The 19009-nt window shown below is 43.0% G+C and overlaps 2 protein-coding genes across 3 annotated transcripts; one reads left to right on the top strand and one right to left on the bottom strand.

Annotated features, from left to right (window-relative positions):
* The first annotated feature begins 1143 nt into the window (after nt 1-1143).
* Nucleotides 1144-7878, top strand: c1qtnf6a (C1q and TNF related 6a). Of its 2 annotated transcripts, none has more exons than XM_068719025.1 (3): nt 1144-1457; nt 4920-5123; nt 5470-7878. In XM_068719025.1, exons 2-3 carry the CDS (start codon nt 4928-4930, stop codon nt 6021-6023), a joined length of 750 nt encoding a protein of 249 aa, XP_068575126.1. In that variant the 5' UTR covers nt 1144-1457; nt 4920-4927; the 3' UTR covers nt 6024-7878. The 2 variants fall into 2 exon arrangements, with proteins under 2 accessions (XP_068575126.1, XP_068575125.1); XM_068719024.1 differs by having other exon boundaries at nt 1145-1442.
* A 2100-nt stretch (nt 7879-9978) lies between these two features.
* chst12a (carbohydrate (chondroitin 4) sulfotransferase 12a) lies at nt 9979-17846 on the bottom strand. Its single transcript, XM_068718826.1, has 5 exons — nt 17785-17846; nt 14826-15416; nt 13981-14133; nt 13665-13844; nt 9979-13300 (listed from the first exon to the last, which is right to left on the bottom strand). Exons 2-5 carry the CDS (start codon nt 15198-15200, stop codon nt 12752-12754), a joined length of 1257 nt encoding a protein of 418 aa, XP_068574927.1. The 5' UTR covers nt 15201-15416; nt 17785-17846; the 3' UTR covers nt 9979-12751.
* Nucleotides 17847-19009: the final 1163 nt, after the last annotated feature.

The following is a 19009-nucleotide window of genomic DNA, read 5'->3' as shown; positions in this document are numbered from 1 at the left end:
TGTATATTTAGGGTTATTTTTCCTGAAGCATACCCTTACTCGCTGAGAATGATACCGTTACGCTAAATATGAAGCTATAGCTGGCAGCTATTAGTAGCTGCAGTTAGCTTAGCTTTGCACAAAGACTGGAAACAGGCCGAAACCGCTAGCTTGACTCTGTCCAAAGGTTTAAAAAAGGGCACGGTCACAGATGAGCAAAATTAACAGTGGCGAATTCATATTTGCATCTTAGCATTTTAGCATCTTAGCATCTTAGCATCTCGCGTGAAGTTCAACTTTGATCAGTAGAAAAAACTAAGTGTGATGACAAACAGATGCTGTTTCGACCCTTTATGCTAAACTCTAGGCCTATATTACCAGACAAGAGAAAACAAATAAGTGTATTTCCTCTAAATTATTCCTTTAAAGGGCCACAATGTAAAAAGGTTGGGAGTCACTGCCTTAAAAAACAACATTCAAAATACGGCCTGTTTAGATTAGACTAAGAAATTCCACAGATAAAAAAAAAAAATGTACACCACAAGAAACAAAAAATCCTTTCATTTGCTTGGCCTTTTGGTCCATAACTTCAGCATGTTGTGCTCTAGGTTGGATGATAGAAGCATCTATGAAGCCGAGTGGTAGCAAGTCCAACAAACAAGGCGTTTCTCATTCGTCCATTTTTAATAATGTTCGATCTACAGCAAACAACACTTAGTCTTTTCATCCGCCAAGAAGCAGGATCACTGGTGTTGCATCTGAAGTTGATCTGGGATTATGGAGATTACCTTTGGAGTTTATGTGAGTGATTCATTATCAAAGGATAAGCCCGTTGTATCCTGAAACACACACACCCTTGAGGCCCAGGGATTCCCCCTCTCATGCATTACTCTTTAACTGCATGTTTCTCTTCCCAACTTTCTCTCTCAATGTATCCTTTATACTCCCTATAATCACATTTCCCTGCATCTCCCCAAATCAAACCTTAGGCGGAACATTAGTCTTAATTCAGGTCTGGAAATATAAATTGCAGCCTCCCCCCTCTCTCTCTATTTGCAGCTGCAGCAGATAGGAAGGAATGAGGAATGGAGGAATTCAGCACAGAGGAAATGCAGTCCCAGGGGGGAACAACCAGGAGTTTAGAGACTTTAGAATCCTGGAGGGTGGTCTAGAGTTTCTGATGGCGTTATTCATTTGAGATAACAGAAAATGCATCATCTTCAACAGTAGAATCCGTTTTCTGTCTTCAGTTTAAAGTCACCGGGCCATCTTTTGCAGGCTGCAACTATCATACCCCAGATGTTATTGTCAGATAGGCTAAATGGGCAGACACTTGTTGCCTTAGTCTGCATGAAACTAGGAGGGATCTATATGGCACATCTCACAGAGAGAGAGAGAGAGGGCTGCTGACTCAGGACTTGACTCCCCCGGCGGACTGAAGCGGCTGCAGAGACGTGAACGAGGTGAGATTCATTCAGGTAAACTTCTCACTTATCAGTCGTGTGCTTGCACGAGCGCCGAACGGGAACATTGCGGGGATTTAACGACGAACGTCTGGTTGCGCGTCCGTTTGCGCTCGAGCGGTGGTCTCGTGCAATCCGCACGCCGGGCTGCACGAGACCACAAAGAGAAACACAGGATTCAAGCCATATTTTAAGCGTATACTTGATTAATACAATACATGTGTTCATATAAAATGAGAAAAGCAAGAGAAATCAAAAACATCAAGATGCAGGCTAAGTTAGGCAACAGCTAAATATATGAGAATCCAGCCTTTTGGAACCTATATTTCATGCTCAAGTTTCCATTTCAAGTGGTTTCCAAGAAAACCAGTTATGTAATAAATGCCTGTATCCCTGTTCAGTGTGTGAACCTGAATGACCATCTGTGGTTCAGTCGGGAAGTCCCAACAGAATCTCAAGCATCAGGTTTCCACTGCAAGATGAATGACAGCAGATAAAACATCATTAGGACCAACAATAACAGTTTTGATTGAAAGTGCACTATAGCAGCTGGAAACACAGAGACACACCATCGTGAGTGTGAGTGTGAGTAAATGTGGACGGATGACACTGTGTCATCTGAATTACGACGAATGCAACAGCACTAAACCGGTCTTCTAAACAATCATCCTACAAGGAGAGCAAGTGGAGCTGCAGCAAGTGTGCATGGACAAATTACGAGACAATGGGCCCCACGAGACTGAAAAAGACACACAACACGTACAAACAACGCAGCTACGTTGTTTGTTTGTCTCTTTGTGTCTCTCTGTGCTTGTTTTGTATCTTTTTGTCAGTCGTCTTGTGTCTCTTTATAGTCGTCCATCTCTGAGTTGTTTAATGTGTCTCAGGGGCGTAGCACAAAATTCTGGACCCTGTGAGGCATTCTCCATGGGCCCCTCCCCGCATCCTAGGACTGTCGAAATTTGCCAACGCTGACATTCTAATAATTGTTCTGATAAAACACAGAGGTTCTAACTATTCGAATGTGTATTTTTGCACATGATTTCCAAGAGGCTGCGTCCTAACTGGCCGCGAGTGACGCAGCGCGGAACTTCTGTTGGACGCCCTGTTTCTATGTATTACTGATGCTCTCTTTAAAGGCCACAATAGTGGAGGAATGACTGATTTGTGAAGGGAAATGAGGAGTTCTCTATCCGATAAAAAAACAACTAAATAAATCGCCTCAAAGATTCCTACTTGCTGTTGGTTATGTTGTATGTCATTTCCAGTAAATATCACAATATAAAACGTGTGTCTTGTGTTTGGAATGCGCAAACGTCAGAAGACAGCAAGTACTACTCAGCCATCTTTAAAGTGGTCATGTCTCCAGCGTACAGCTGATAGGTACGCGGTTCGTTTACATGACGTAGCGTAGCGCTTGCTGGTAGGACACAGTGTCTCTCTTCTCTGCCATCATTACGGTTGTTGTTGAACCATTGATTGTTGATATTTGAATATATATTGAAATTTAGAATATTCGTTGACAGTCCTATACCGCATTCACAGCTATTCATTCTAGTATCTTTGTGGTTCCTCCTCACATGAGGGCCCTGTATACTCAGTCCCACTTTTCCTCTTAACAGATTTTGTGTCTCTCTGTGGTCATTTTGCGTCTCTATGTGGTCGTTTTGCATCTTTTAGTGCCATTTTTGTGCCACTTTGTAGTCGTTTTGAGTCTCTTTGTAGTCATTTTGTGTCTCTTTGTAGTCATTTTGTGTCTCTTTGTAGTCATTTTGAGTCTCTATGTGGTCATTTTGTGTCTCTTGTATTGAGTGTAAGTATGTACCTAATAAACTGGTAACTCACTGTAACAGAGCACAAATACCCTTTGGTCCACTTGTAGAATTCCAGTGCGAGACAACAGCATTGGTATAAGTTGTGTTTTGTCTGTTGGTCACAGAAAAATTACAACAGACAATGAAGTTTTTGAATACTCAGAATATCTGTGTTTGTGGTCTTTTCCTGAGTCGGCCATAGTTAGTATGGATACAGCTGTCCTGTATAAACACAGCAGTACACAATGTTCTACTTACAGTACACAAAAACGGGCTGATCACTGAGAGTCTGGCAGACAGCCATCACCATTGAAAACTCCTCAGCTTGGCCCTCTGTATGAGAAAAGCCACTCCACTGACTTTGTCTGGATAAAATAAGGCGTTGTGATGAGTCAACCTTTCCTCAGCTAAAAGGTGATACATTATGGGCTGCCTGCAGGGTAATTGTTCATGTGATTTATGGTCCTTGTAGCCATGCCCGCTCCCATTATTTTGTATTTGGACATTTTCCTCACTTGTGGGATTTGGATGAGAAGCGCATTAATGAGTCTTTGAGGCACATTTTGAGTGCCTGTGGATGTATGAGAGTAGTAAACCTCTTGGCATTTTAAAATCTGTGTGAATGCATGCTCAACTCATGAAGAAATATGTTTATTCTTTTGTAAGAATGCTTCACTTTATCAGTTTGTTCCCACTCAATTCCTGACTTTCTTCTTTTCTGTAAGTTGATAAATGTTTTTTCTGGCTCAAGGTTGAAGATTCCTCTTTCTCTTTTCCACTGCTCTGGGAATGACATCCAGGACACATCATGTTTTATTTTCTGAGCAGCTGCTGAACAACTGATATTTTGACTAGTACTAGTGTTTCCTAAATAGAGAGGAATAGTCTTTGCTTCTGGTGAATTTCCTCTTTCCCCATGTGAACTTCTGATTCTTTTATTTTCTCTTAAATCATTCAAATGTATTGAAAAGGTAAAATTCTGCATGATTCTTATTCAGTGAATTAAGTCTTTCAGTTGTGTTTGATCAACAATCAATCAAAATCAGACCGGTGGTGCCTGAAAACATAGCAGTACCTCATCTATAACTCCACTCTCCTTTTTAAAATTTTAACTTAAAAACATTTTAATTGCTTTTAAAGCTCTTCGTTGTTTTGCCTCGTCTTATACAGTATTCAGACCTTTTTAACTCCATATTCTGCACCAAGACCACTTACATCTGTTAACCAAAGGCCTTTGAAAGCTCTGCAGTTCCAACTCAATTTACTGTTCAAGCCCCAACCCAGGCATGGATCTATGGATGACAATGTGGGTTGGTCGCTTAACTTTTCATCCAGTGCCATCATCAGGTCAAAATCTAAATCTGTCCAGTGGTTTGCTTTATGACCAATTACCATCAGCTTCAGCTGCTCTGTGTTTTTGTGCTACTTAGCAAATGTCAGCATGCTAGCATGCTAAACTAAGATGGTAAACATGGATAACGTTATACTGCTAAACAATGCTAAACATCAGCCTGTTTGCATTGTCATTGTGAGATTTAAGTTTACGAAAACACTGAACCAGATCATTCACAGTGTTTCCACATCCACCAGCAGAAATGATTTCAAAGCTAAAGAGTAACTGAAACTTCCATTCATCTGATATGTTCCTCTGTTCTTACTGCAGGCACAGCTATGTTGGGTGTCCTCACCCTCCTGTCCCTCAGCTCCCTGGTGGCCCTGGTGCCTCCTCCAAACGTTCCTCCTGTCCTCTGCAGGCACTGCTGTGATCACCTGGAGCCAGCAGAGGGCAGCGGAGAGCAGTCTCCCACAGCAGGGTTCAACAATGTGCCAGAGGTCCGCACCTACATCAACATGACCATCCTCAAAGGTACTATATACATTAGCAGGCCCCCAAATACTATACGTGTACATGTACTTGAGACCACTTTTTGTCTTGGTTGATGCAGTTTGCCCACCATATATGGCCAAATAGCCTGTCTTTTGCTGCTTTAATAGTTCACATATGCTAACAGACAGAGCTTTTGGAAGATTTAGGGGCCTACTTCAGGGTTCTTGGAGTATGCTTGTCAAAGTAGCTCCCACGGATTCTCTTTAAGTGGAATTTATTGGACTCACCTCCTTTTCTAGACATGTTTATCTTGAATTGAACTAAACCAGGGAAGGAAATGTGGCTTTATTTCTGACAGCAGTTTGACTAACATCTCTCTGCGCAGGTGACAAAGGTGAACGTGGCGACAGAGGAACTCCAGGTAAAGCTGGACAAGAAGGCCCTCCAGGCTCCAGAGGTGCCATGGGCTCAAAGGGCTCTAAGGGCCAGGCGGGTCTCCCAGGAGACCCCTGCAAAGTCCAGTACTCTGCCTTCTCCGTCGGCCGTCGCAAATCCCTCCACAGCCTGGAGTCCTACCAGGCGCTTGTGTTTGACACAGTCTTCGTCAACCTTGACGACCACTTCAACATGTTCGATGGGAAATTCCTCTGCCAAGTCCCGGGGATCTACTTCTTCAACGTCAACATCCACACATGGAACTTCAAAGAGACGTATCTGCACATCATGCACAACGACACGGAGCAGGCCATCGTGTACGCCCAGCCCAGTGACCGCTCCATCATGCAGAGTCAGAGCCTGATGCTGGAGCTGAAGCTGAAGGACGAGGTGTGGATCCGTCTGTACAAGAGGGAGAGAGAGAACGCGATTTACAGTGATGACGTAGACGTCTACATCACCTTCAATGGATACCTCATCAAAGGTAGCCTAGAGGGAAACTGAGTGAGAGAGGGAGGGCACGGCCGAGGATGAGACTGTCGAGCTCAGTTGGATGGAAAGCAAACAAAGTGAACTGACATGGCAGCAGAATGCAATTCAATGTAAAATAGTTTCTATATTCTATATTTAGATTTTAAAAAAGCGTTTCAGCTTGCTCCACAGTGGTGCTAGAATCAAAATGGTTACCGGAGAACAAGCAATACCTCTTTGAGAAAATGTGAAGAAACGCTCATCAACCTAATAGAAAATGTAATAGTTCAACATTTTTGAAATATAATCATTTCTTCTCTTGCCGAGAGTTAGATGACGAGATTGATACCACTCTCACATCTACTGGTAACCAGCAGCCAGTTAGCTTAGCTCAGCATAATACCTGGAAATCACCAAACAGCTAGCCTGGATCTGTCCACGGGTAACAAAATCTACCAGCACCTCTAAAGCTCACTAATTCATTTGTAGTTCTTGCCCCGGAACAGAGACAACTTGACATTTACTTTTTGGTTTTGCAGGAATTAAACAAAAAAGATATAGATATTGAATTCGTGCAGATGCAAGTAGGTTTGCAGCCTTCAGATCGAGCCAGGCATGTTGTTTCCTCCTGTTTCCAGTCTTAATGCTAAGCTGAAGTAGAGAACATCTTGCGATGGGATCACACCAGTCGCGATGCCAAATTGGGCCAGGTGGGGGGGCCTTCCTTACTTCCTACCCCCCTACTACCTACACCCATCTTCAAACCCATTTCTATCTTAATTACACACCTGTAAAGTTTTGTGACAGCATCTTGCACGGTCGTGAAGGTATTATCACGATGACAAAATCTGTTCACAGACAGACGCATATATAAAAAGTACTCAAAACCGCCTCAGTCAGCGTCTCCAGGACCACAATTTGCCATGATGACACAAACACACAGACTCACACGGTGAAAACAACACTAGCTACACACTGTCGCAGCTGGTAACTAACAGTTACCTCTAACTTCATATTTAGCATACTAGTATAGATAGCGCATCAATTCTCTCATCTAATTCTCAACCAAAAAGCTATTAGGTCTATTTCCAAACATGGGCTCTTAATGTTCCTTTGTAAATCAATTCAAATCAGTTTTGTCATGCAGAATTTGCAATATGTTTACAATCAGTGAGAGAAACATTTAAATTGAGAGAAGTTGAATATTCCGTACTCTCGCTCGGTAATGAAGAAACTAAGCAGTGTTTTATGTAACCGGCTCTGGTAAGAAAACTTCACTTAGTGAGTTCACAGAATATCGTGGACTGTTGTTGAGTTTCATATGTGGTGCTAAAACATGGTGCTAACTGAACTATAGTTGTGAAACTGCATGAAGTACAATGTCTGGATGTCACAGAAATATGTATTGGATTCATTTTAATTTCTTTTTTATTGACTGAACTATGTTTTGCTTTTAAAGTGTACTTGAAAGTGTGTCTCCCTCCCTTATTACTATAGTATCATGTGAATGAAAATAAACTGGAGGCCCAACATAACGCAGCAATAGGTCATCTGTTGTCTCTTGTAAGTCAAGAGTTAATTCTATTAAATTGACTCATGTCAGCTGTGACACAAATACCTGCAATTAATACATGTATTATTAACTCTGGTACTAACATGATGACTATAAAAGCATTAGTGCAGGAATTCCAATTGTATAATACTCTTATTTGTAGTAATCACACTAATTGGTTTTACTAATAATGTTTGTACTGATATTAACATTGTGTTTTAGCCACAAATGTAATGCAGTTCCTCACTGTGACCACTGGAGGGATGATTTTAAGTGCTCTCATGTCAACCTCACCTTCAGTAAAAACTTTAAAATAAATAAAACAGGCAAAACTGACCACGTGTTTCTGTTTATGTGAAGACTTAACATTGCTGTTAACAGCATCACTGAGGATGGTAGCTGTCTTCTTGTTATGATGCTGGTTTTCAGTGTGTTTAATGTGATTTCATTTAGTTGTACAAATTCATTTTCTGATAGTTTGAGATACACGTTTGTGTCAGTCCAGGCTGAATTAAAGGTACAGAAAATGGAAAAAGAGGAGATAAATGAGACACACCTGTGAGCCGGGGGAAGGGGAAATCATCTAAAGGAGGAGATAATTGAAGTATTATTCAGTTTCTGGACATCTTTTGCTTAAAAAACGAAATAGTTGATGTATACAAAACTAAACTGAGAAGCAAGAACCGGCTGGGTTTCGTGAACTTTCTTGGATGACAAGGCCTTGGTGGAGGTGTGCTGATCCCGGGAGCAGGTGGTTTACAAAGAATCTGGTTCAGCTACAGCTTGGACCTGCTTGGATGCAACTGTGGGCCCCTAGCCTTCGTTTGGCAAAGTTCCCTCTAATGCAACTCTGCAGGCTTCTCCTTCTTTTCCCTCAAAAACCACACGCACTGAACTGAATTGTTATGAACTGCTTTCATTTACACACACACACACACACACACACACACACACACACACACTGAACTGCATGGGATGTTAATTAACTGCCTTTCTTCATACCCACAAACCTTTAACTGAATTATATTCATTTCGATTGGAAAGGGCACGCACGCACGCATTTATTTATTATTCATTTAATTTAATTACTCAAGGTACATTTGATTTTCACATCTGAAATTGTGTTTCTTTTGATTTAATGGACATTTTGTGTGTATTTTAGTATGAAACATACACTTTGGATTTGATTACTTATATTTGTGTAAAATACAGCTGATGAAACTTGATAAATTGTTTGGGTTTTGCTTATGTTGTGCATTGTGTAGCAGGCTATCTCTCCAACTGACTCAAAATGTTCTTAAAGCGACCGGGTAGAAGTACGAGTATTCTGCTGTCTGGCGCTCAACTCATTCCTTGAAGATTTGGAAGTAATACCAACGCTCCAACCTCGAGGACGCCATGGACAATTGTGTAGTAACTAACTGGTTCCTCTCCTCAGATTCTGTGTTTTTGAGTTATCCCAAGTTCTCTTTGATCCATCAGGTTTGTGATGGCGGCTGTTTCACATGTGAAACACATTGTGCACATATACCGTCAGGAATGTGTGGTGAAGACGGTATGTGCGTGGAAGGTTGGCATGTTAACGTTTCAGGCATAAACATCTAGAGGTTTCCTTGATCCTGCTGTTGGTTTATAAAGCACTGAATGCTTTAGGGCCAAAATACATCTCTGATCTGCTGCTACCTTATGAACCATCCCGACCCCTTAGGTCGTCTGGGACCGGTCTACTTTCTGTTCCCAGAGTCAGGACTAAACATGGAGAAACAGCGTTCAGTTCTTCTGCTCCACATATCTGGAACAAAGTCCCAGAAAGCTGCAGGTCTGCTGAGACCCTCAGCTCCTTTAAATCCAGACTGAAGACTTTTCTGTTTGCTGCTGCCTTTGATTGAACCAGATTCAAGGATTTTAATCAATTTCTGCATTTTACAACTACTGTATTTTATTTCTTAAACTGCACTGTTTTTAGCTTTTTAGTGTTTTAATGACTGTTTTTAATGTTTCAATGAATGTTCTTGTTTTTAAATCTCCTTTTCTTTTGCATTATGTTTTGATGCTTTTAATGGTTTTATGTGAAGCACTTTGAATTGCCTTGTTTTTGAAATGTGCTATACAAATAAACTTGCCTTGATTTCGATAACATTTTCCACATTTCCTGTTTGCATTTCTGTGGGTGCAGTTTTCCTTTCCTGTTGCACTGATAAGGAATATTACCCTCCCCCATTTCCACAGGGCTTTCATGTCAGTCCTCGCTACACAAAGGGACAATCCTGCTTCATGGTGTCGAGACAATAATAAAACTAATTATTTTAGGGGACATCCTTGTGCCATTATTATCTTTAATATATTATATTATCACATTATTATATTAATGTCAAATCTATATCATATAACGTGCTGAGATAGAAATCCTAATTCATAAGAATAGATTCATACATATCCCATCATGCCCCACAACCTTTATTTCTCTTTAACGAAGACCAGATGATGCATGACACCATAACACTGATGAAACTGAATGAACACTTTGCATTTTCCCCAAACATGAGAGAGGGAACTTTATGAAATATTAACACATGTTTAGCAAAAAGAGGAATCACAAAAATAGATTATTGTTTTGGTCAGGGACACTAATTAATGTAGGATTTGGCATGAGGTCAAAATGTAGGACAAGATGTGGCACTGCAGCTTCAACAGACCTTTAAGCCGTTTCACAGCATCCAGGCTGTTGAAGCGTCAGATCACTGGGGACCAATAAAAAAAAAAAAAAACATGCCGCCAGTCAAAGTAATCTTCATAAAGATCTCTTACCACCCAAAGATTGATTTTTCCCCATTTCAAAAGCAGCATGTATTCAGGTTTTATTCTGCTGATAAATAAACCGTTTTCTTTTCCCTTTACAAAATGATTCCATCTCACTGTGTTCGCACTTTTACAGAAAATACAGCCAAGAGCAAAAAGTCTGACATCAGGACTGTAAAACAAGAAAATACGACAAAAAGAGCATAACGACAATACAAAAGAGATATAAAAACCTGACAATCCAAACACTGGTGAGGTGGGAGTGTGTGACGACTAGGTCTGTTTTCTTTTCTTCTTTATTTTGTTGTGCCGAGCATTGACCTGCTTTTCTGTGTGAATATTTAGACCTACATGGGAAAAAACACACACACACACACACACACACACACACACACACACACACACACACACACACACACACACACACACACACACACACACACACACACACACACACACACACACACAACGACGATGGCAGACTTTTGGGAAAACCACTCATTGACTCTGAATGAATTCCATCCTATCCAGAACTCACTGAACCGAGTCATTCAGGAGTCAAAACAGCCCCAAACTAACGAAACAAATAAACCAGAAGGCATTGAGACGACGATGAGTCCATAGTGTGGACACATACAGCTTAGTGAATGCAGAATAATCACATACAGTACAAACCACACAGTAATCCCGTGTTAAATGACACAAAGAACGCAATCCACTGGACACAAGCACACAGAGAGAGTCCTCGCAGAATCATTTAATTGTACAAATTCCCATGAAGACAGTTCAGCATTTCTGCTGTTTCCTATTCTCTCCAAAGAATAACGAGATAAACAAGGCCCGGTATATCAAATATACCGTGTGGCTTCATACAGTTCTCACTGCATCGTGTTCAAAGTAAAAATTAAGTCCTTCTACAAAAATACTTTTTTTTTTTTTTTTTTTTGCTGTGTAAACTTTTGCAACCAAAAGGCACTGTCTTATCTCCTCATAGAAAACATGCAGCCCGATCCCCACTCTTAACCCCCTTCACTAAGTCTGACATTAATACTGGCATAGCCTCATTTTGCATCAACACAACTTGGAGTGATGGATCTCCACGGCAAATACTAAAAAAAAAACACTCCGTGTTGGCTTCACATTATGTGCACGGCTCCTCGCTCCAACATACTGTGCGTCCCACGAAAGCGCTGCCCGTGAAACCACACTGCTGCAGTCTCCAGGGTTACCCGATGTAGGCCAGCGTTAATAACTGCAGTGTGATCAAACACTGATGATAACGGCGTCATGGCAACACAACAAGCATTAAAAGATCATGTTCCCTTTGGAAAATGCACAGAGGCTCACCTCTGCACATCCAGCTGAGATGAAATGAATTGAATGTAGAAACTCCAGTTTTCTGCCTCATTAGACGAGCTGAGACAAATCCAGACGTGCAGGCCAACGTTCACTGGAACTGCTGTGCTTCGATACGATGAGATGATATCATGCTTTGAAAGCCGGTCAAACGGAGCAAGCTGCTAACATGTTGTCTGAAATGAATCTATTAATGTAATAAGGTGGTGCGAAACGTGTCATGTAACATACGAGTATCCGCTTCGTCTGTGTGTATAAAAGAAGTCTACCTGTCTCTGATGTCAATAGATCTTCGTCTTTTTAAAACACACATTAAAAAAAAAAATCCCTTTCGTCCTCCACCTAAACATTGCACTTACACAATGTGAAATAATTACACGACCGCTAACGCTCTAAAAACTAACCTACAAACACCTCGCTTTCGCTCGGCGCCCACATTTCCCTGTTCATTGCATCCGTGTCGGCGTCACGACCAAAAGGGTTTGCGTGACATCGCCAACATGTATGGCTCTGTGACATCAACTCGCCGTCCTGCTACAAAAGCCTGCGTCGCCGTCGCAGTGCGTCACGACTCAACCGTGACGTCACGAGTGACGGGCGCGGCGTGACATCAACGTTGGGAGTGGAGTTTTGGGATGAGGACTACATTTGAATGTACGACGCGTTAGGGACACACGCTGTTTGCACGATGTCAACCGACTCACTCCGACTCGTGTGCTTCTTGTTATCTTTGTGATTTATAAAGAAAACGGTTGATAATGGCTATTAACCTGGATTCACCTCGTTAGTGTGCTTCTTTAGAGCAGCGAGTGTCCTTAACGATGTGCACATTCAGTGTAGGACACACACACACACACACACACACACACACACACAAGACTGGAGGATACATCTGCAAACCCCAGAACAAGGGGAGGTGTCACTGTTGTTGGAGTGTAGCATTATTTCATTACATAAAAAAGGTGTGTGTGTGTGTGTGTGTGTGTGTGTGTGTGTGTGTGTGTGTGTGTGTGTGTGTGTGTGTGTGTCTGGGTGAGTTTGGTAGAAACGTGGGTCACTCATTGAGGATGGAGTCTGGTCTGTCGTAGCCAAAGAGCCTGAAGTCGGGTTCGTACAGCTTGTAGAGTTCTCTCCGAGCCTCGGCAGACACCGTGCTGAACCAATCGGACTCCCAGGTGCTGGCCGTGAGGTTCCTGTGGGAGGTGGGGAACTCCACCACGTTGTCCACCCGCAGCTGGCGCAGGAGGTGCTCGGCGTCCTCCTCCGCCGTCTCCAGGTGGCCCACAAAGTCGTACTGAATCTGGCACGGGTGGCACAGCCGGTACACCTGCCGCCAGTGCTCGTTGAAGGGCATCTCCTTCTCCGTCTGAGGGTCCAGGAGGTACTGGAGGAAGTTGGAGAAGGAGGGGTGGATGCCCCCGCCGAACGCCTCGTCCACGGAGGCCGGAGGCGTCGGCTGGTTGGCGTAGCGGCGCAGCATGACCTGTGCGAAGCGCCGATAGAAGTCCTCGTTGCGCAGCTCAAATTTATTCCGGTAGGCGGAGATGAGGCGCACAAAGGGGTCCCGCACAAAAATGAACTTGGTGTATTTCTTCAGCTTCACCTTCAAAAGTGAATAAAACGTATATTAACACATAACATATTATCATCACACACATAATCGACAATTTATTGAGATGGAGGCAATTGGAAATAATAAATAGAGCAACTACTAACAGGCTTAAAGAGATGACAGAGGACTCTATAGCTTAAAGAAACAACGGATCACTGTGTGGTGAATGTTCACTTTTTTACTATTATTATTATTATTATTATTATTATTATTATTGTAGCAACAAGCACACCGCGACAGGTTGGGTTTCACTTCCACTAAACCTAAAACTGATGTCCTTGTGTGGGATGTACAGAATCACTAAGACTGAATTAAAGCTAGCAGATGTGATATATGGAATAGTAATTATACAAACCTTCATGAGGTGCCTCGCAAACTTGCCGTATCGTTTCCAGAACTTGTTGAAGGTAAAGTGCATGCTGCTGTTGTGGACCAGGTCCCTGGGGATGGCCAGCGGGTCTCTCTGGGGGACGCCGTCCCGCAGCAGGCTTTCACTGAGAACTATCATGATGCGCTTCCAGTTACTGCACGCGACCTAAGAGGGGGAGCATGTGTAAAGGTCTAGTCACTATTCATTATAGTTGTGTGTGTGTGTGTGTGTGTGTGTTGTATGGATTGGACAAAAACATACTTATCAAAACTAAAACCCTGTGTTAAATGTGTCCGCTTACCTTGGGAACATAGCAGTAGATGACACCGTGCCTGTCGTCCACGATCAGGTGGTCCAGCTCCCTGTTGGGAATGTCGTCAAAGGAGCGGTTTTTGCCAGGAAACACCACGCTGTCATTGGCGCACATCTCCTGAAGTAACCTCCGCCGCTGATCCTGGTCGTACCATTTGGTCAAGCACAGACGCATGAATTATTAGCAATTAAAACAATATCTTTGTTCACTTCTTCTTTGGATAGTTCCTGACTTTAAGGCCCCGTACAGCCGCGCAGGGGGTTTCACGTATTCTGACTGATCAGACCTGAACATTGGGTGGAGCTCTGTTGGACTTACATGAAGTCACAAAACTACACGAGCCAATAAGAAGGATTCAAATGAGTCGGAGAGATGTCAATCAAACAGTGTCCAGAGAACGGGTCAAATTAGGTCAAATAAGTGAAAACACCTGTGTGGGTGTTGGCCGTGGGTCTTTAAATGGAAATTTGGTAATTTCGTGTAAGTCTGCTCGTGTTAAGACAGATTCGGCATTTGAGAATTTAACTTATGTAGGCAAAACAGGATCATCCATCTCAAAGTAAGGTATAACATTTTTTGTATTTATAGTGAAACACAATTATTGCATTGTCACCAATATAGAAAACACAACATAAAAAAATATTTGGTTCAGTTTAGTTTCAACTTATGTGAGCCAGCATGCAGCTCGCTCACTGGCATACTTAAATATTATTCATGAATTGTATTATTTACGCCTGTGATTTTCTTGCTATGTGAAAAAGGCTTAGGCATTCAATAAACATTGACTCCTAACAGTACTATTAAAGGTAATGATGATAACTTCAGATAGTCACCTGTCTCTCACGGAGCTCGGCTGCCACTGGAGTCAGGTGGATCTTCCACTCCCGCCGCGGTACATACCGCTCCTCTGCTTTCTCCGATTGGTTGCTTGTGTCAGCGGGGGCGGGGTCTGTGGGCTCGCCGGTTCCCGGCTCCAGGAACTGGTTCACGAAGGCGTCGATGTCGGACAGGAAGGACGGGGTCCGGGAGGTTTGAGGCTGATGATGATGAGGAGGAGGAGGGGGGTGTGGGATTTTGGGGCCCGGCGAGACGGGAGTGTGCAAGTACAGGTGGGAGGCTCCCACGTCGTCCCAGTAGATGATGATCAGAAGGATCATGAAGGCCGAGCCCAGGACCACGAAAATACGGAACATCCTGGACGTTCCCATAGTGACTGTTGCTCTGCTACAGGATCACCACAGCAACAGAGTCAGGGTCCGGCAGCTCTCTCTCTCACCATGGCGATAGATGGGTAGATAGATGGCGACTGAAGCGGAGGCGGGTGGGCTCATCGTGACGCCGCTGTGCTGCAGGAATGTGCTCTTCAGGAGTGGAACTGGCCATCCGTGAATGAACCCTCACCTCTGCTCCATGCCTGCTGCAACCTGCGCGCACACACACACACACACACACACACACACACACACACACACACACACACACACACACACACACACACACACACACACACACACACACACAGAGAGAGAACCACCGTTACACATTCAATCTCTCTCACTGTTAGATAACCAAATATGGGCTGGTCTAATCACCGGCTAGCATTTCAACACCAAAAGCACTTTAAAAACAGACATTATTCCTTTTAAATTGGATTTTTTTTTTTTGGTAAGCTTGTAAGCACACTTAACACAGAAACGCAGAGAAGAGAACAAATGCACTTAAAATGACAAACCAACTTACACATCAAGTAGAATAATAGACAAAGGCTGCGGACCAACGCTTCGGAGATCATTTAAGCGTTGCTAAATCAAATTCCTTGTTTCTCATTTTTCGAGGTAGAGTTTCACACTTACAACAGCATACAGATAAGTAGAAAGATGTTATGTGGTATTCTTGCTTTTCTGTTAAGAGCCTGAAAACAAGAGCAATAAGAGCAAGTTTGACAGTTTATTGGCTTCTACTGCATTTCTCCTTCACCTCTCTGCGTTGACTTAACTCCCACTCCCTCCCGGCAGTAAAATCACAAGTGGTTGTCAAATGTGTGCATGCCAGGGGGCTCTGCATACCGTGAAGTAATAACTTTTTGCATTGCACAAGTATCCCGCTGTACCCATACCAGGCTTCCTATGGATTACGGTACGGCATCGGCAAACTTTAATACCGAGCAAGTAATAAAAGCCTCAATGTTAGCGGTCTTTGAAAGAGGGCCAAATCCCAAAACTAACCAAGAAGATACGTTCTGCATGTAGAAAAAAAGACAGTGAAGCTCACTGTGCTCATGCAATGCACTAAATAGCTCTACAGAGAGCTGCAGGAAGATGGCCCGTGTCTTTTTCTACCTCTGCCTTACCTCAATCATAATTCATGTTTCTTAATTCCACTCTGTCTCCACTCTATCATCTCCTTCCGCTGCACTTTAAAAGTCGCAGGGCGTCACTGTTTTCATTCCGACACTCTTCTAAATGTGCAGCTCTCCTGCAGCAGTGCTCACATTATTTCCTCTTTCCTGGAGCTGAGAGGGGACCATTGACATGGAAAGTCATCACTGGCCTCTCCAGAGGCGGGAGGCGGCAGGCTACACACACACACACACACACACACACACACACACACACACACACACACACACACACACACACTTCCTCTTCCTCTCTGCACACCAACGAATCCACTGCTGTGCTATAAAGAACAATAAATCGGGCATACCGGGGGCAGAAAACATTCAAACGGTCTGTCCTCGGTGGGATGTGAGAAGTGAATTTATTCCAATAAGAGTCGGGAGAAAAGAAAGCACTCTAGTTCAGAGTAGCCTACAATTTAGAGGTCGTTTACTTAAGTATTTCTACTTCAGGTTAAACTGCAACTCCACCTCAACTAAACAGAGACCCTTAGAAATTAAGATTGTGTCTTCTACAAGGCGTGATGATTTTAAAAACTGTGATGCATTGATAGAAATGTAAATACTCAACTACAGTATAGAAACACCTCGACCACCTATAATAAAATAATGTATTTATTATAATAACACGTTTACGCATGGAGCTATTTAGCTATTTAAATGCAGAGTTTTTTTTAAAGACCACTTCCTCTGTCTACGGCAGATATATGGACGGTAGTTTGAAGCATTAGATCAATATCTGGGGATATAGAGGAAATGCTTAACACGCGACTTTTTTTTTTGACATGAATATTTTTGGACTTTTCCACTCGCAGCGCCAGCATCGCGTCAACAAGTCTCAATGTGATTAAACGTCCCGCTGCGAGCTCTAAATGAAAATATCGTATACCTGGTTAGTTAGTTTAGCGCCACATCAGCGTGTCGCTGTCAGACCTACAGCGGAGGCAGCCGAGCCGTCTCTGCTGACCCGACCGAGGATGAATCACACCGTCCTGTCCGCAGCAGCCGCCAGCAGATGCCAGACCGAACACAATGTCGCCTTTGACTGGGAGAGCGGCGCCGCGTGAACGGGCTGTTCCTTCACACCGGGAGGCTTTTTTGGGGGGCACGCGGCTCGGTTCATTTAAAGCGTCGCGTGAAGCCGTTTAAATTTTACGTGGAGACAAACGCAGAGCAGCAACAAAACAAAAAAAGAGCGAGCTTCCGCGCAGCCCGTGGATTTATCAATAGACGCTATCAGTGGACAGCGGGGTCTAGGTGTCAAATGCACCGCATTGAGCAAAGGTGCGTGCAGAAACACGTTGCTACCGCGGAGGAGAGACGTGTTAGGTTACTTCATAGATTTCTTGTTAATAATGTTAAAGACGAGTAAAGAAAAAACGACAATTGCTCACCTCTTTTTTGTGCCCGCGAGCTCCCAGCGTCGCGTCAGCTGAGCCTGTGATGCGAGTCTTTCTCTTTTTTTCACGGAGAGAGATGGAGCGTGAACACGCAAAGCACCGCGAGAGTTTGTAGTTGAAAGTTTCTCCAGATGAGGGGAAAATGTTTCACTTTTTTTTTTCTGGGTCAGCTCCAGCACAACATGTCTCTCTGCTCAGGGATGATTTATGTAGACAGTCCCTCCTCCCCCTCCCTCCCTCCCTCCCTCCCTCCGCGTGCTGAAAATAACCTGCTGTACCTGCAAAAACAAATGTCATCGACAGAAAAAAAAACAGACCAAAAGAATGATGATAAGGAAATGTGGCTGTGGGGGATCTGTGTCTATTTCTGTTGCCTCCGGCTGATGCGGTTAAAAGCATGTTATTTGTGAACTCTTTTCATCCTGTGACATCAAACATAGCAAGGAGCCCCCACGGACGGACACACACACACACACACACACTTATCTGCTTTCAATCAGCGTCACACATTTCACCTCTACTCACTCCTGATTTTACTCGCAGCACTGTGCTCTCATGAATCTGCTTTATATAAATTTGTATCTTGGCAGTCATTCTACTTTGAACACACACACACACACACACACACACACACACACACACACACACACACACACACACACACCGAGAATGAACACACCAAAGAACAAAACATTCTGAATAGAAGGGAAAGGTGCGATCAAGAACATCATTTCCTAGCACTGAGAGACTTGTTTACATCATGTATATAACCATATTATTTCATCATGTTTATTACTTTTGTATATTTGATTACTTTTCAATATAATTACATCTTACAATACAAATCGGTGAGTAGCTTACAGTCAAAGTCGTGTAAAGATTAGCCTTGGTATTTCACTACATGGAGCACTAATGCAGTATTGACTTAAAGAAGGCTGACATATTGTGTTTTTGGTTTCTTACACACAGAATGCGTCTGATGTGATCATTTTTGGGAATGCTGCATAGTGCTGGATGCATGGCTTTCCTCTCAGAAGAGGAGATTATCTAGAACCCTTATGAAACAGGTTACTCTAAATCCCCTCTGGCCTGTCTGTTTTTGTCAAATTGTAACGTCTGGTGGCCTTTGAAAAAAAAAAAAACTCTAAACACAGACTTATGAGCTGTAGAAATCAACAAACATGCAGGTTTAGGGAGTTATGGATAATATTGCTGAATA

Source organism: Cebidichthys violaceus, unplaced genomic scaffold (assembly GCF_023349555.1).
Source record: "Cebidichthys violaceus isolate CVI_PGR_0920_01 unplaced genomic scaffold, fCebVio1.0.p SCAF_23, whole genome shotgun sequence".
In the NCBI taxonomy this organism is placed as follows: domain Eukaryota; kingdom Metazoa; phylum Chordata; class Actinopteri; order Perciformes; family Stichaeidae; genus Cebidichthys; species Cebidichthys violaceus.
Note: the sequence above shows the minus strand (reverse complement) of the source record. Positions and strands in the feature narration are given on the sequence as shown.

Bases quoted from the DNA above. Each gene is read 5' to 3' on its own strand.
- c1qtnf6a (XM_068719025.1), top strand. From the start codon at position 4,928: ATGTTGGGTGTCCTCACCCTCCTGTCCCTCAGCTCCCTGGTGGCCCTG. The intron at 5,124-5,469 runs GTACTATATACA...CTCTCTGCGCAG, and splicing joins CAACATGACCATCCTCAAAG to GTGACAAAGGTGAACGTGGC.
- chst12a (XM_068718826.1), bottom strand. From the start codon at position 15,200: ATGGGAACGTCCAGGATGTTCCGTATTTTCGTGGTCCTGGGCTCGGCC. The intron at 14,134-14,825 runs GTGACTATCTGA...TGGTACGACCAG, and splicing joins CCGAGCTCCGTGAGAGACAG to GATCAGCGGCGGAGGTTACT. The intron at 13,301-13,664 runs GTTTGTATAATT...TCACTTTTGAAG, and splicing joins TTGCGAGGCACCTCATGAAG to GTGAAGCTGAAGAAATACAC.